Here is a 17,816-nt window from a genome sequence, read left to right as displayed (position 1 = left end):
ACGCTGATTTAGATATGCTACTCACTTGCAATTAACTTTGTGATGTAATAGCATAACAACTTTTTTGCACTATTAATGTATGTTAACTAAATTTGAAAAATGATTCGTGATATATCATAAAATGGAAAAGCACCTTAAATGAAGTTGTTTTTTTTTTTGTCAAAAATTTCAAATTCAAGTCTCAAATATAGATAAAGAGCGTTTTTCCTAAATGAGACTTCCCATATTTCCAAAGCTATGTGCGGGGTTCGGAGAAGGGCCGAATACAAAGGGATTATTTCTCTTTATTTCATATCACTCTGCAACGCACAGTCCATAATCCACACACACGCACAACCCTTTTCTGGTCAGGACCCACTCTTTTTTCTCTCGTTCTCTTCAATTTTTCTGCGCCTTCACAGTTGGCCACTATCGTCCATGGCTTACTATTACACTCTGTATTGTACTGATGAAAGCAAAATATCATAGCTCCATGACAGTCAATTTTAGGGCTTAATGGACTTAGACACCAGACCCCATCACCGCACAGCAGCCGTTACAAGCAATAGTACAACTAGTGAGCTTTTTATTTGCTTTACTTCTCGTCTTTCTTCTTCTTCTTCATCTTCTTCCATGAAATTCTCTAAATCAATTCTTAGTCCTGGCCGTGCACGTGATGGGCCTCTTTCTCTTCCCACTTCTCTTAGCCGGAGACTCAGAGCAAATGGTAGTATAAAAGGTGGTCAAGCTTCTCCTATGTTTCCGGCCACCGGGAAGAAACGCGGGCCGGGTTTTGAAAACCCGGAACCTACTTCTCCGAAGGTTACTTGTATTGGTCAGGTTCGAGTGAAGACGAAGAAGAAGGTGAAGCAGACAAGGAGTTTGTCGAAGAGAAGAAGTGGAAGCGGTGAGGTGAGTTTCAGAAAAATAGAGCAAGTTACTGAGGCATTTAATCAAACAGATGATAGGCTATTGTTAAGGAATCAGAGATACTCACAAGGGAACTCGAGTGTGCATTATCAGCAACAAGAATGCGTTTCTCATAGAAATCAAAGATGGGTTCATCTTCCATTGACGATATGTGAAGCTTTGAGGGCTTTTGGTGCTGAGTTTAGCTGTTTGTTCCCTTGCCGTTCGTCGTGTTTTTCGACGAACGAAAGGGAAAAGGAAGAGAAAGGAGGGGAGAATAATGAGCATAGATCGTGTGGGGCGATTTTTGCTAGATGGCTAGTAGCAGTACAAGATGGGGAAGGAGGGAAAAGGAGGGATATTGAGTTGGTGGTAGCGAGTGGTGAAGAGGAAAGAACAGAGGAGGAGGAGGAGGAGGCAAGGCGTAGTATAATGAGGAGTTCAAGAAGACATGTCTTTGAAGATATTGAATTTAAGGATGAGATTGTTGAAATGGAAAACGGAAGAGAGAATGAAGAGAAAGGTAGAGTGAGTATTTGTATTCCGCCGAAAAATGCTCTGCTTCTTATGAGATGCAGATCCGATCCTTTGAAAATGGCTGACCTTACTAATAGATTCAGAGAGTCGCCTGTTTTGAAAAATGAACATTATGATGATGAAGATGAAGAAGAAGATGCTGTAGAATTGGAAAAATTCGGAGAAATTAAGCGTATGGAAATTGTAGATTGTCAGAAATGTGAACCAACTAATGAAGTTGAAGCAACGGAGAAATTGTGCAAATGGCCAGGTGAAGCTGGGCTTTCAGTAGATCTCAATGAAATGGAAGAGAATACGGAGGAAACTGAAGTCATGGAAATAGAGGAAGAAAGAAAGCATGAAACTTGTGAATTAGCCGCAGAAATGGAGGAAGAAGATGGCCAAATAGAGTGTTTTGTAGCCGAAGACGAGGAGTATCTTGAACAATCAGTCCAATTGGTTAATCATATGGAAGATAATGAAGAAATTGGAAATAACCATGTTGAGGAAGAAGGAGAAAAAGGGACTATTTCGCCCCGTTTATCGTTATCAGAAAGCTCAAATAGACGAAGTATCAAAATTGAAGACGAAGAACTAGAACTAGTAACTGAAGAAGCTGCATTGGAAGAAGAAGAAGAACGATTCAAGTCAACCGTAATGAGAGAAATCGAAGAAATTCTCATGCAGGGTAACATAGAAATGAATTCCACAGCGCCCCAACAAGAATCTGAACAAGAAGAACTGGCTCATAATGATGAACAAATCGAAGAAGAGAAGCAAATTGAACAACCCAAAGAGCCTGAAAACGAAGAAAAAGAATCCGTTTTGCCCGAGTGTTTGTTACTAATGATGTGTGAACCGAAGCTATCAATGGAAGTTTCGAAAGAAACATGGGTGTGTAGAAGGGATTTTCTCAGATGGTTACCCGAAAGAAAACAACACGCCAAACCACCCAAGAAAGAGATCCCTGAAGAACAACCCAAAAGGCGGCGGAGCACTGACACTAAACCTATGGAACACAGGAACAAACACCTATTACAACCACCAAGATCATCGTGTTCTTTACCAGCAGCCACGGGGATGTCCATGGCTACCATGATTGAGCAGAAACTAGTGAATGCAGCAGCTTACGAGCCGTTTGTGCTGACAAGGTGCAAGTCGGAGCCAATGAGGACAGCGGCAGCTAAGCTGACCCCGGAGAATTGTTGCTGGAAAAACAGAAAAATTGAGCCTCACCGACCGGCTACATTTGGCGTCGGGGCAGCTGGAGTCGGGTTTTGAGCTGACCCGATTTGTTTGTTACTATTGAATACATTAGTCTAGCACTGTGTGTCTAGCTTGTACATTTTCTTTAAATTAAATTTTTTAGTTGAAATTATCAATTTTGGTTTTCGATTTTTCAGTTGGTGTCCAGTACATTCACGTCGAAAAGTTCTATATCGAGGGTGCAATAAGCATTATCTAACAAACGCAACTACATATATTAAGAGTTAAAGAAGTACTTATCACTCCGCTAGGACCCAGGTGAACAGTTTAGTTGGTATTTTCTTTAATATTCAGTCTGGAAAAAATGAATAAATAGTTATAAGGCTACTGGTCCAAATGATAATGGCAACTGTTGTCTGAATTAACATCAATTTGTTTTAAGAGTTAAAGAAGTACTTATCACTCTGCTACGAGCCTACGACCCTCGAGGTGAACAGTTTAGTTGGTATTTTCTTTAATATCCAGTCTGGAAAAAATGAATAAATAGTTATAAGGCTACTGGTCCAAATGATAATGGCAACTGTTGTCTGAATTAACATCAATTTGTTGGGGAGGTAGACGATAAGGACTGAGGATAGGTTTTATATGCATGTTTTTTTCTGATATACTGATGAGATGTCACCTCCTTCCGTTGGTGTTTCCTTTGTTTTTTTTTCCGATATGGATACTATTTCACGTCTGATTAATTTGAATTTATTTATGTGTAAAACATTGTCTCCAAAGGCAATTTCATTTTATGGTTGAAATCGAAATTTCTAGTTAGTCAATGATACAAAAATACTTAACTGTTAATAGTATGCCTCATTTCATACCAAGGAAGGTCATTTCTGTCATTTTGAAGAAATGTTTTTGAAAATTTGATCTTCGAAAACATTTCTGGTATTTTCCTCCGTAGCAAACACATCCTTGAGCTTACACTATTATATTTGTTTGCTATTTTATTTATTTTGTATCCTGCTATTTTGATGTTATATTTTTTCGTAATCCTGTTTCGGATACTCCTCTTTTAAATCGAGGATCGATCGGATACAACCTCCCTATGTACGTAGTTGTTCCAATAAACAAAAATGAAAATGCTAGTATATTTACCACTAGTTAGTTAACAAAAAGCAATCACTAGGTCCAAACAAGCTAAAGCAATATACTAAATCCGAATCATGCCTATTCTGGTTATGCTCCCAACAAAATTTTCTCTGTGCCAAAGATTTGAATCCAAAACCTCTAATTAAGGGTGGAACAATCCAACCACTTCACCACAATCGGTATTAAAGTCAATCTTTAAGCATATGGAGAGATCGTGCAATCTATGTACTAATTCATTAAGTAGTTCCACGTAATCATTTTTATGAATCAAACTCATAATTGAATGTCCAAAACAACATTTGACTGAATCTTAAAATGAACAATCAAAGCCAAAATTTCAATGAATACTATAATTAATAGCAATTATTAGTACTATAGTTTTATGTCTTGAACTAATCTTGATGGGGCAATCTGGATAGCCACATGATAAATCAGTATAAGTAGGGATGCATATGATCGGGTTGGTTCGGGTTTTTTAAATATTAAATCAAACCATTTGTATCGGATTTTTAAATTTATAAACCAAACCAAACCAAACCAATAAAACTCAGGTTTTTCCGGTTTTTTCATATTTTTTCGGGTTTTTTCCGGTAAAGTATTCATACAAACATATAATTTACTTGTACTTCAAATATTTCTTTAGTCCTACCAAAATATAACTATCTAAGGTGTTTCCTAAGAAAATAACACAAAATATGATATGAGTAATGACACTAAAATATCCAATAAAAAATAATAATAATGAAATCGTGTAAAACAAATATTGCAAATTAACAAGTCATAATGAAAATGATTATAATTTAAAAGTACTAAATCATGCTAAAATAAGTTTAATAAGTATTAGTTACATTACTAAATATTAAAGGAAATTAAAATTAGATTATGTATTTGAATTGTCTAAACCAATGTAAAACCAAAGAATAAATATTCTATATTATTGTCATTCTTAGTGTTGAATTGATTTTCTTTTTGCATTAGTATTAATTTGATTTTAATTTAAGCTTTATTATAATTATCAACAATTGTAGACTATAATCTTTATTGAACCATTCAGAATTCTAAGTTTCAAACTTGAAACAATATATTAAAAGATAAAAACTATGAAAAAGTATAAAAAAAATAAGTAATATTTTTATGTATAAAATAAAATTTTAAAATTATATATATAATGTCGGGTTGATTTGCTCTCGATTTGGTCTTTTTAGTTAAAACCAAACCAACACAAATATTGTCAGGTTTTTTTTCAATATCAAACCAACCACTAGTCGCGTTTTTTTTTTCTCGATTTGATTCGATTTGCGGTTTGGTTTGGTTTTATACACCCCTAAGTATAGATATAACGTAAGGACGGAAATTCAATTACACTCTAACAATATTCACGTAAAGATAAAATCTGCGTACATTTTATTCTCGTCAAAAATTCATAGAGAATAGTATATGGTCTAAAAGATATTTTACATGGACAGCTGGCTTTTTTTTGTATTCTTATCTGTAGCTTGTTTAAATGTCATGTGACAAGGAGCCTCTCTATTTATTTCCTCAACTTTGTACCATTCTTATTAAAGTTTAAACAATTCTTATACAGTTTTACCTCTTTGAGTTAATATTATTTTTGATAATTCGATAATTGGTAGGTTGTTGTGATATGTGACACATCATATAAAATTTTAAAAATAATTTAAAATATTGTTTTTATCTCTTCAAATAGAAAATATATTATATATCTTGGACTATCTTTTAAAATTATATTACCTTTCACAGACATTCTAATTTTTTGTCCGTTCAAGAGGTATAATTATACACCTTCCAAAATAAGGAGAAAAACTAAATAATAACCTAATTATGATTTTTTTTTGTAAATAATATACAACAACTTTCACATATAGCAAACATAAAAATCATATTTGTATGCTATAACTATTATTTGCATAATTGCGCTCCATAACAAATTTATGGCTATTAATATGTATATTTCGCTATACATATACAAAAGAAAGCAATTGTATAATCTGTTTCTGTATACATCTACAAAAGAATCAATTGTATAATTTGTGTTTGTATAAAGTGAGAAAGTGAGAAAGACAAAAGAAAACTGAAGAGGGAAAGATCGTATTTGTATAATCATAAGTGTATAGGACGAAAATATATGCGTTTATATTTGTATATACAATTTTCTCTCGCTTTATACAAGCACAAACACAATGTATACATTTGTGTTTGTATAAAGTGAGAGAGGCGAGCGAGATCTGGGAAAGGGGAGAGAGGGGAACCAAAAAAAAATATATAAAAAAATAAAAATAAAATTAATAATAAAATATATATATATATATATATATACAATTTTCTCTCGCTTTATACAAACACAAACACAAACACATTTTATACATTTGTGTTTGTATAAAAGCGAGAGAGCCGAGGGAGACTGCCCAACGAGAACGAGAGTGGCGAGCGAGATTCACCAGAGGCGAAATAGCAAGAGTTTGCTATGAAATACAATTAAATCAAACTATGGTTATAACATTTAATTTGAATTAATAGTTTGCTATTATATACAATTTTCCCAAATTCGAGCATAAGCTTTTTCCAATTAAGTCATAAGAGACTTCTTAAGTTAGTTTTTTGATTGTTTAACATAAATTTATGTTTTGGTCTCAATCAATTAACTTATCTTCACTTTTATTTTAATTTGGTGTTGATAATAATATGAGTTGAGGTTAAATAAAATTATAAAAATTAATATAATTTATTTAAAATTAAAGCGTAATTATAATCGTATAAAAAATATAGGAATTATGACCCGACCAAAAATTATCTTTTTGGTCAGAGATTCCCATATTTCTTTCCAACCTTAGATTATATTTGCTTTTTTCTTTTCAGTGATTGTCTTGCTTTCTCAAGTGCTCACTTTTATGCACTTTTTTTTTAAATAAAAAAAATCATAAAGAAACTTAATCCAATCGAAACCATGCAATATATGTCAATTATGGAAACAAATAAAACAAAAACCAAAAAGATATAAAAGAAAAAAAAAAAGCGAAATCCGCAAAAGTGAATGCTTGAAAAGGAGATGTTATTATAAGTTTGATTCATAGCATTTCGACATCAAATTCATCTGAATCCAACATATTCGATGCGAATGGGGCATATGATTTATATAGTATAAAAATATACAAAAATTGAAATTTTTGAATATTAAATTCATAAAATTTAAATTTTATTGATGACGTATGACTAATGGGGTCTAAATATTTCTTATAAAATTTCATTCAAAGCATATTGCAACTCGAATTCCTTAATCATGGGGTCATATTCTGATACTCATGCCCTACTTCACATGCAATTAATATGTGCTTCAACAGATATATGATTACTTCTATTCGAAATAGATACTTTAAGAATAAGTTGTTTCATTATTATTGATAAAGAACAAAAAAATTGAGAAAGATGAAAATTGCGTCGGTTGAAAATCAATATGAATGTACATCATCAACGGGAGAAGAAAAATGAAGATCTCGTTAAAAAATATTTAAGATTTAATTAGAAAATATGGAATATAGTTAGAACGAATATGTCAAAGTTAGAAACATGGATTGAAATTGCATCATCAAACATTTGTGATGGTTATTCGAGATGGATCAGTTGATTTGGACAGTTCAATCTCCCTGTTTCCCCAATGTGCACAAAGTACCCGGTGTGGTTATGATGGACAGAATTTATAGGAGTCCACACAAAGTTTATTTATTATTATTTTTTTGCTTTTATTATAATAAAATAAACCTTAATAAATTAAATTCATTTAATCAAATGCAACACTTTTAGTAGTATATTATTTTGTTGTTCTGATACAAAGGATCGTGTATGTTTCTTCACTTTCTCTGACAAAAACAACTCCCAAGCTATTGTTTAATGTTATTTACTCGAGATTTAATAATTTATTATACCAAATTAATTAACATGAAATGAGAAATCTTTAATTACTTTTTTTCTAATAAAAACAACACCTAGGTGCCAGGCTGTCCTACATGTTAAGAAATCGAAATTAAATAAAATAAAACAAGTTTTGTAAGTCATTTTGGAGTTAATATCTCAAAAGGTCACTCAACTTGGAGAATTATCTAACAAAGTCATTAAACTTTGTTTTGTATTAATAAAATCACTCAACTAAGACATTTGTATCAATAAAATCACTCACTTAAATTTATTATTAAAATAATTAAATTTGACATGATAAAATAAATTATTTTATTATATCATGTTCATTATTAAAATAATACGTAAATAAACCAGAACTCTTATTATTAAAATAAATTTAATATAACAAAATAATTTTTTTTTATCACATATTCATTATTAAAATAATAAATAAATGGCTCAACTCTACATATTTTTAATCGCTCTACAACTCCCATTTCTAAGATTAAAAATTAAAATCCCACCACCTCAACTTAGTTTGTTTCCAATTTTTTTTAATTATACCTATTATATTACTACTTATGCATTTTATATGCTTTTTTTATCTGCATTCTGCACCAACGTCAAACTGCCGTAGGATTATTTCCTTTTTTTGTTTGCGTTTTCCCATATATGCAAATGAAAAAAATAATTACTGCAATAATCCACATGATTTCTGGACGTTTCAATTTTCATGTGAGTTTTGACTGAAAACCTCAATGTGTAAATTAGTAAGGTTCAGGATAAATTTCGATTGATCCTCAATGTGAACGTTGGAATCGATGGTTTTTTATTATTTTAATAATGAACGAGGCATAAAAAAATAATTTATTTTGTCATGTTAAATTGATTTAAATAATAAAATTTAGTTAAGTGATTTTATTGATACAAATATCTAAGTTGAGTGATTTTATTGATACAAAACAAAGTTTAATGACTTTACAAGATAATTTCTCAAAGTTAAGTGACATTTTAAGATATTAACTCGTCATTTTGACACACTTTTTTTACATATATACTATAACTTGTTCAGCAACATGTGAGTAGCTAAATTCAAATTTGGCATCGAAAAGTCTAACAAGGAGGTAAAACGTTCTCTAACATTTCATATTTAAGAGTCAAATTTGTAATCTATGATTAAATATGAAGAAATACTTATCATACTACTGTAATCTTTGTGGTGATTATCTTCTACTGAACCTAGTATGTTTAGTCATAAATATATTTATAGTGATCAAACCATGCCCAATATTCAACATTAATTGATCTTTTAGAGGAAGCATAATTTTTTTAACATTTTGAGTCAAATTTGAATAGTTTTTTCCAAAAGGTCTCACATGATCATTCTTGAAGAATATTCGAATTATATGCACCATATGACTTTTTTCAGGCCATATCTTATTTGTCCTTGAAATAGAATGTTCTCTAATTTTTGCCTTTCAGAATTAGATTTATTTCTAGTAAGACATAAGTTGTTAAAGGCTCGAGACACAATTTGTAAAATATTATAATATAAAAATATAAGTTATATCTCACAATAATATTATTGATCTCGAAGGATAAAATTAAAGACCACCGATAAATAGGAACAAAAGTACAAATAACCTATTTTTCTCTTTAAAAGTAGTTGGATGAAATTTGCATCTTGCAGACAAATTTAGTCCATTGGTCTGAGAACAAAATATTTATAAACAAATGTTCAGTATGGGCTTTTAACTTTTTGTCCATAAATAATTGGGCCTGCTCTATTTAGCAAATATCATGGGCTAATTTATGCAAATGTCCTTTTTTAAGTTATCTGGATTTTGTTTATTGAAAGTTTTGTAAATATAGCCCTTTGCATGGACAAAATGTTAGATATCATCAAAACGTTTTCTCATAAGATTTTCAATTTACTCAAATGAATTTGNCACACTGCTATATTATGTATCCGAAAAACACTAAAAAGGGGATTTTTGGTAATTAATGAAAGAGTAGGGAAAGGAAGTAATTTATTTCTTATACTATGTCATTTGCCTAATTTTTACTTGAAAGTTTTGTAAATATAGCCCTTTGCATGGACAAAATGTTAGATATCATTGAAACGTTTTCTCATAAGATTTTCAATTTACTCAAATGAATTTGTAATCCGTGATCTAAAAGGTCCATTGGTTGTAAGAAAAATAAAAAGATGATCGTTTACTAAACAATTGTCCTGAAAAGGCACCATCAACACAAATTTCAGGCTAGCGTTTGATAATAATCATGTGCCTTAACAAATATACGGTTGGATCACAAAGCTAATCTTTTGTTATTTCACTTAAAAGGTCACTTAATTTGGAAGGTGTTATATATGGTCAATATTTTAAATGATGTGACACCTGAATTTTTACGTTAGAACCCCTCGTCAAACCCAAAAACGTCATATTCGACCTGATATCTAACCGAATAAAATTTCTTTATAAGCTAAACAAACATCTGAAAATGTGAAATAATTTAATCAAGGAAAACAAATATTGTCTGAGAAATAATTTCATATAGCAAACACCTCTTGTAGTGAAAATGTGGATTTCAAGATGCCATTGATTAAAAAAGATTATACCACAAAAATGAAAAAAAGAAGTGAGAGTTACAAATTAAACGAATGTTACTTTTCAAAATTAAATGTATCTAATCATGTTCGCTCTTTATATTTTTGCACTTCAACTTTCATAAGGACCGTAAATTAAAGCTCCCTTCGCTTTTAGCATTTTCTCATAATTTTTTCTGAATTTCTCCTACACATGAAATCTCAAGTAAATTTGCTTTTAAATCATTTTAGCCCTTTTTACGACTTTTATTATCAATTTTGGCCTTCAATATCAATTCGATTCACTACCTACGTGCCCTAAAATAGAAAAAAAAAAAAAGTTAACATCTGCTTTGCAACAAAAATTAGCAAAAGCCAAAAAAGGTATCCACAACTTCTCTACTTTTGTCACCTACAAATAAAAAGTAACTCACAAAAACACATGATTTAAGCTGTTCTCTTCAGTACATTATTTGCCTTTTTTCCCTCTTTTTGGATTAATATGACAACTTTTTAGATCGTGAATCTTACATTTCTAATTATCGAATAGGATAAAGCAATAGGTCATATTTAACTTTTTGGCTGAATTTAATATTATCTTTTCCTTAATTTCTCTCTTCTTCTTTTTTTTTTTTCAGGAAATCTTGAAGCAACAGTAAAATTGTCTTTGTGTGATCTATAGGTAACTGGTTCGAGTTATCAAAACAACCATTAATGCTTGTATTAGAGTAAACTGTTTATATCACACCTTTTAAGTACGTCCCTTCCCCAAACCCTACATGAATACGAGATGTTTTGTGCACCGAAATAACCCTATATGATTCTATGAATAGGAAATGTTTTGTGTACCGAAATAACTCTACATGAATAGGGACCCAAAGATATATTTGGCACCTTTACTCAAATGTTTAGCATATAAAGGGATTTTACGAGTTGATCGTAGAATTTCTTTAGTTAAAATAGGTTATGTTCAATATTTTCTACGTTTTAGCTTAAGAAAAATAAGGTGTCACTTAAGTAAAAAAGATGAGGAAATATATAACTTTCTTGCTTAGGTGACCTTCTGAATGAATTAACAAAAGATAAGTTATTCTTTTGATATAAAAGAAAGACCAATAACTTTGTTCACAAATGAATAATACTCTGCGGCCATTTAAGCAATTTTGAGCCGAGTATCTATAGAAAACATTTTTTCTATTCCACAAAGGTAGAAGTAATGTCTGTGTAAATCTCATCTTCCTCAGACTCCACATGTGGAACTAGGCTAAATATTTTGTTGTTGTAAACCGTTTAAGCAATGAAACGTTAATAATAGAGTTTCAAATGATCTTTGCACATTTTCACTAGTAATTAACTTTTAGCACATTATATTTCACAAGATGCAACTGGATTAACTAGGCTTATATAAACTGAAATTGATCTTTGAAAAATGAGATGCTACTACATAAAAATGTTGCAAAAAAAAAGTCAATTTTTTCATATAGAAGTCACCAAATCTTTCTTTACAAAATTATTCCCACAGTGAACACTTTGATTATACAAGAAGTTTTGTAATTAACAATTATTTGTCTTATGAAATGCAGAAACAGAGGTTGTTTCTGTTACATTCAGAGAGTTAGAAGATCATGAACTTTATATCCTAGAGTAAAAAATTGCAAATATAGCCACTTTTAGCGAACATTCGATGCCACAGCTCTAGCCCAATATTTGATCTGTTCTTTCATGTGATCTTCTGGTGAATAAGGTTGTCTTTGTATCTTGTCTAAATCTGATAAACCAACTGGTTTCTTCTTGTTCTCCTCTGTCAAGCCTGGAGTACTTGTGTTTACAAATTTTGAGATCGAATCCTTCTTTTCATTGTTCAAGTCTAAGTTCTTGAATCCTTGCAAATCTTCAACTTCTAAGCCATTTGAACTATTTCTAGTCTTCCTTTCTTGACCTTGTTTTCTCCTTAGTTGGTGCTTTGTGATGCTAGATATGCTTGGACTTCTTGTGAGACCCTGATATATTTATTAACACATTAAAGTGGTTCAATTGATGACATGTTACAAATCAAATATCAGAGACAGATTCAGAATTTGAACTTCATGAGTTAAATCTATGACGTTCCAAACATTAATGAGTGTACTTTTGAGATTATGGTTATGGATTTTATTGAAATTTAGTGTCTTTTTTATATGTATGTTCAAATTCAAGTTTAGTTTATATGTAAGTAAAATATAAGTGTGTTTCTCTTTAACAACTTAAGCTTTCTTGTGAGATCCTACTCTATTCAATCAGTGATATATCACAAAACAAAAATTAGCGGCGGATTCAGAATTTGAACTTGATGATGCGTTCAACATAAACTGTTCCTAGCACTAATAAGTGTACTTTTGAGATTATGGTTATGGATTTTATTGAAATTTAGAGTCTTTTTTCACATGTATATTCAAATTCAAGTTCAATTGATTGTTGAGAAGATATGATTAAGTAAAATAAAAGTGCTACTCTCAAACAACTTAAGTATTCTGATGAGATGATCACATACTTCAAAAGTTTCATCCGCATATAGTCTAAACCATATAAGTAAAAGCTACTCGAAAACAATTAGGTTCAAGAAAAACTAAGAGAAACATGCAATTTTAAGCAGAAAGTAAGTAAGTTGTACAACAATACCTTTGAAGTATGTTTAGGAGGCAAGACTCTTGCATTGTTCAAAGATGCTTGCCTAATCAACTTTCCCATAGAAAACTCATTTTCCTCATCATGAATTTCTTCCACTTTCGCGAAAACCGGCAGAGAAGGTGCCCTCTGCAGATTGCCCTGTGCCTTTGAAGTATGTTTTGAACTTGAGATTTTTACTTTGTTTATAGATGCTTGCCTTATCAACTTTCCCATAGAAAAATCACTTTCCTCATCATGAATTTGTTCACTTTCTTGAAGAACTTGCAAAGAAGGTGCCTTGGTCTGTGATGCTTTTGGTAACAATACTTGTGAAGTATCACATTTTACATCACGGATTTGTTCACTTTCTTGAAAAACAGGCAGAGAAGGTGCCCTCTGCAGATTACTCCTCTGTAATGTTTTCGGAGGTGAAATTTTTACTTCGTTTATAGATGCTTGTCTAATCAATTTCCCCATAGAAAAATCACTTTCTTCATCATGAGATTCTTCTTTATAATCCACAAAAACAGGCAAAGAAGGTGCCCTCTGCAGATTACACCTCTGTTCAGATGATGACGACGATGCTCTTTGTAATCTTGGTTTGCTTTTTCTTGAAACAAGATTCAATTTTTCACCTTGTGGGAGTTTTTGCAGTGAAGAAAATGTTTCCTCCATAGATTTTCCAGATAAAAAATCTTGGGTTTTCTTGGAAGAAGAACAAGGATCAGAATAACATCTCAACATTCTTGATTTTCTATCAAGTAAGTTCCCAAAAAACCAACTTTCTTCAAGAAGCATTCCAGGTTCCATTTTGTCACTTTTGGGAGAAGTTGGAACAGACATTTCATCAAACACATACATGGCTATTACAAAATTTGTAAATTAACAGTTTTTATCAACTTGTTGGCCTCACAAATATAAGTTAAAGAGTTCCCCCACATGGGATTCTTGAGGTGTCCTTTATACTTTATTTCTTATATGTCTATATCTAGAGAAAAAAGCTGTCAAATGGGGTTGATTGGTGAGGCCATGTTGTGTGATTGGGTGTCATGTGCATATATAACAGTTGCGTATTTAATCAGTACAATGTGGACAGAAAGACTTGAAGAAGAAAAAAGACAGAGATATGTGGTAGGGTTGATCTACGGGCTCGATCGAACACAGTAACTTTAACTTAGATCATGACTATGTGTATATGTTTGAAAGATTTTACTAGTTATGTATAAATATTAGACATTGAACTTAGTAACTTAACTTGTTAATTGGTTCACTGGTATATTGATGTAAAGCTTCAAATTTTGAATTTGCATGTGTTATGTGTAAGTGTTTTATTAGAGAGAAAAGAAAAAGACATGAATATGGCATTAGGTTACGAACTATGAGGTTTCAATCAAAATTTAATAGAAGAAAAAAATTATTAAATTGTATTGTGTTGTTCCACAAATGGATTGGTCTTTAATTTCGCCTTTTAAATGAATTGTTCTTTAACTTTTGTCCTTCAGCTATTGAACTTATATCTAGCCGCTAGCAGGGTACAAATTTTTTAGTCCTACGAGATGCAACGTGTAAGATATTATGATGCAAAAATATTAAATTATGCCTCACAAAGAATTGTTTGTTATAAAACGGATAAACTAAAAATCAACATTAAAAAGGACATATATTTTAATGACTCAACAAAAATACTAGGTGATTTATTTTTATTTATTTAAATCTTTATAAATTCGATATATATGCTGATGAATGATAGCATATACATGTATCATAAATTTGATATATATGTTGATGAAAAAAATATTTATTATTTATTCAAAGTATGCATAAACCAAATAGACAAAAATATGTGTAAATGTTTTATGATGGAGAGAAAGAAAAAGACATTGAATTATAAAAATAAAATAATAATTGTGGTGTGATAGATATAGAAAAAATAGAAAAGGGAGGTGTACGCATTTAATTGGAACAAAAAAAGGATATATGAGAGAGTTTTTATGAACAAAATACAAGGGATGTGAAAGGAAAGACTTAGCTAATGCCAGCACATCCCATGTGATGGACTTGTTTTTTTGTTTGATTATTTGCTTCAACAAATATTTAGAATTCACTAGAATATTGTTAACTTCTTTTTCATAATAATGTAACAGCTAAGTTTTACTAATAATAAATATACTTTTATTTTAGTTGGACAACCTAATAAGAAGGAATAAGTCTTATTTGATGATGGTGTTTCTTTGACGTTTGTTTAATAAGAAACCTTAATTTTCTTCAATCATATCAAATATGTCCTTTTAGGTTTGTTTAGTTAGTTGGACTGCTCATGACCATATGAAAAACCTACATGTTACTTTGTTTTTCGTATGTCTGATATCTGCTTTGAATATAATGACTAATTCAAATATTCATCAAAAATATTATTTGGAGATAAAATGTTTTTTTTACTAGAGACGGAGCTAGAATATGTGTTACGAGTTTAGCTGGAGCTAATAATTTGATTCGAAATTTATATTTGTCTTAAAAAGTTCATTGAATATGTATAGAATTGATCAATTAATTTAGAATTATGTAACTTGAATAAATTAGAATTTCAGACTTATAAGTTTTAAGTTCAAATTCTACTTTTATTTCCTACTAAAAATGATTTTGTACTCATAGCTTGACCACAAAACCTCTTAATTAAGAATGAAAGAGTATTTTACTGCTCTACCGCTAAAATTTAATAGTAAAAACTTGCATGTTTATCTATGGAAAAAAGATAGCTTATGTTCATATTGTTTAGACGTGAACTTAGCAGTTGTAGTATTTCCTCCACTTCCACTAAAAAGATTATGCAAAAAATACATTTTGGATATAATATTTTTTTTATCTTATCAATTAACTACAGTATAGTTGTATAAGTGTAACTAATATGGATTGTGATTGAACTCTGAATATAAAAAATATTTTGTTGGAAGCTTCAACACGAACAAGTCCTACAATGTACGAGGCAGATTTAGTCGAGGCTTCGAGAATAAGTGTAATGTTGTGGTACCCCAAGAAAAAGCAAAGTCAAGTTGGATCTCGAGTGTAGTCTAGATCCGGTTTGTCTTGTTTGGGCCTCAGCCAACATGCCTATCTCAAATAGATCTACACTTTGTCCTCTTATTACCTTCCAACTTTTCGATCTCTATTTTGCCCTTTCTCATAAATAGGTAAAATATTTACAAAAAGCTTATTTGGACATCGTTATTTAATATACATCTAATTTCTAAAAAGTTCTACGTGTCTACCTACTTCAAATAAGTTTATAATATGTTGCGTCTGAAATTTTATATAGTTGAAGTTCAAATCGAAATAATATTTTACCATGTTTGGGCAATATCTATAATCTATTGGTTACTGGTCTAGTATGTGTGGCAGTATGAGCATGTGCAGCCGTCAAAATGTATTGGGACCTAAACAAATGCACTAATGTTAACCAAATTTATTTATTTTTTGGACTTTGTGGTATTTGGTCTTATTGCTTATATTCCAAGTACTGATTGCCTCGTCTTTTGGTTCATTGAATAGCCATTGGTGTTTGGTGAAGTAAAAAAAGGAAAATTACATAAATCTCAATAGTATATGAGTTACTTATTTAGATTTATTCCAGTTTAAAATATTATAAATTTTAAATATTCGAGTTTGAGGTGTTCATATACATGTATCTTGAGATACATAAGTTAAAATTGAGTATAATATGTTCTAGATAACACTATATCCAAGTGGATTTGCATGTATCTGGGATACATAACAAATTTCGTTCACCTACCTCCCATCTCACTTGCCACTCTTCTATGTATCTATGTATCTAGTATCCCAAATACATGCACATACATATTTTCATGTATCCAAGATACATGACTATCTCGCTCGCCTCTCTCCCTATTTAGTGTATCTAGTATAAAAAAAACACATGTATGTAAGTGTATCTTCCTCAATATATGATATGAAACTCTTAATTAGTGATAAAATATTATAACTATCGATAATGATAATAATATATATAATAGTAAAGTATATCTAATTACGTAGTTTCTCCTTGTTTATTTTCCAAGTATTGGTTGCCTAGTCTTTTGGTTCATTGAATAGGTATTGGTGATTGGTGAAGTAAAAAATATTTTTCTTTCCAACTTTTTGTTTAAGCAATGTTTCCCCTTTACTTCTTTTTTGTATTTGGGCCGTATCACTATAATTATGGCCCATATTCTGATTATTCTGAGCCCTTGGAAACTGTCATTCGTTTCTTTCAGAGGCCTCAACCTTTGTCTAATGGGCCTGTCAAACTCCCCATGTAAGTAAGTGTTTGGTACATATTTTTCCTATTTATGTATTTTTGCTTCCCCTGTCTGTATTTTCGCGCTCTCTTTTGTATTTGTGTATTTTACTATTGCGAATGAATATAAAAAATTACAAGAGAGAATGAGTATTTATTAATACAAGAGCGAATATAAATGAATTTAGAGTAAATAAATTCAATTCAATGTATTCATGCAAATAAATGTATTTGTTGATACATCTTATATTGTATTTATAAATACAAGTAAAATAGAGCGAACAAATGAGTACAACTTGTACAAGCTTAAAGTGAATGAATACATTTTTCTATATTTTTTTAATCCTTGTATATACGTAGAATATATTTGTTGATACAACTAATGAATACAAGTGATATTAGATTGAAGGAATACAATTGTTCTACAAAAACAAATGAATAAAAAGAAATTAGAACGAATAAATACAATCTCTTATAATTTTTTATTATTTATATATTTTATATATACTTGAAGTGTATATATAAATTTTCATAAAACCCAAAATATATTCATTTTTTTAAAAAAAAATCCTCTCTTTTTTCCTGTTTATATTATTCCTTGACTATTTTTATTCTTATATCCTTTCA

At 30.7% G+C, this 17,816-nt stretch overlaps 2 protein-coding genes across 2 annotated transcripts; one reads left to right on the top strand and one right to left on the bottom strand.

Moving 5' to 3' along the window:
* Positions 1–257: 257 nt before the first annotated feature.
* On the top strand, positions 258–2,776 carry LOC125876712 (eukaryotic translation initiation factor 5B-like). Its single transcript, XM_049557939.1, has one exon. The coding sequence runs from the start codon at positions 496–498 to the stop codon at positions 2,683–2,685; it is 2,190 nt and encodes a 729-aa protein (XP_049413896.1). The 5' UTR covers positions 258–495; the 3' UTR covers positions 2,686–2,776.
* Positions 2,777–11,698: 8,922 nt separating this feature from the next.
* LOC125877176 (uncharacterized) lies at positions 11,699–13,912 on the bottom strand. Its single transcript, XM_049558511.1, has 2 exons — positions 12,911–13,912; positions 11,699–12,252 (listed from the first exon to the last, which is right to left on the bottom strand). The coding sequence occupies exons 1-2, from the start codon at positions 13,757–13,759 to the stop codon at positions 11,923–11,925; spliced, it is 1,179 nt and encodes a 392-aa protein (XP_049414468.1). The 5' UTR covers positions 13,760–13,912; the 3' UTR covers positions 11,699–11,922.
* Between the last annotated feature and the right edge of the window lie 3,904 nt (positions 13,913–17,816).

Source organism: Solanum stenotomum, chromosome 9 (genome assembly GCF_019186545.1).
Source record: "Solanum stenotomum isolate F172 chromosome 9, ASM1918654v1, whole genome shotgun sequence".
In the NCBI taxonomy this organism is placed as follows: Eukaryota; Viridiplantae; Streptophyta; class Magnoliopsida; order Solanales; family Solanaceae; genus Solanum; species Solanum stenotomum.
Note: the sequence above shows the minus strand (reverse complement) of the source record. Positions and strands in the feature narration are given on the sequence as shown.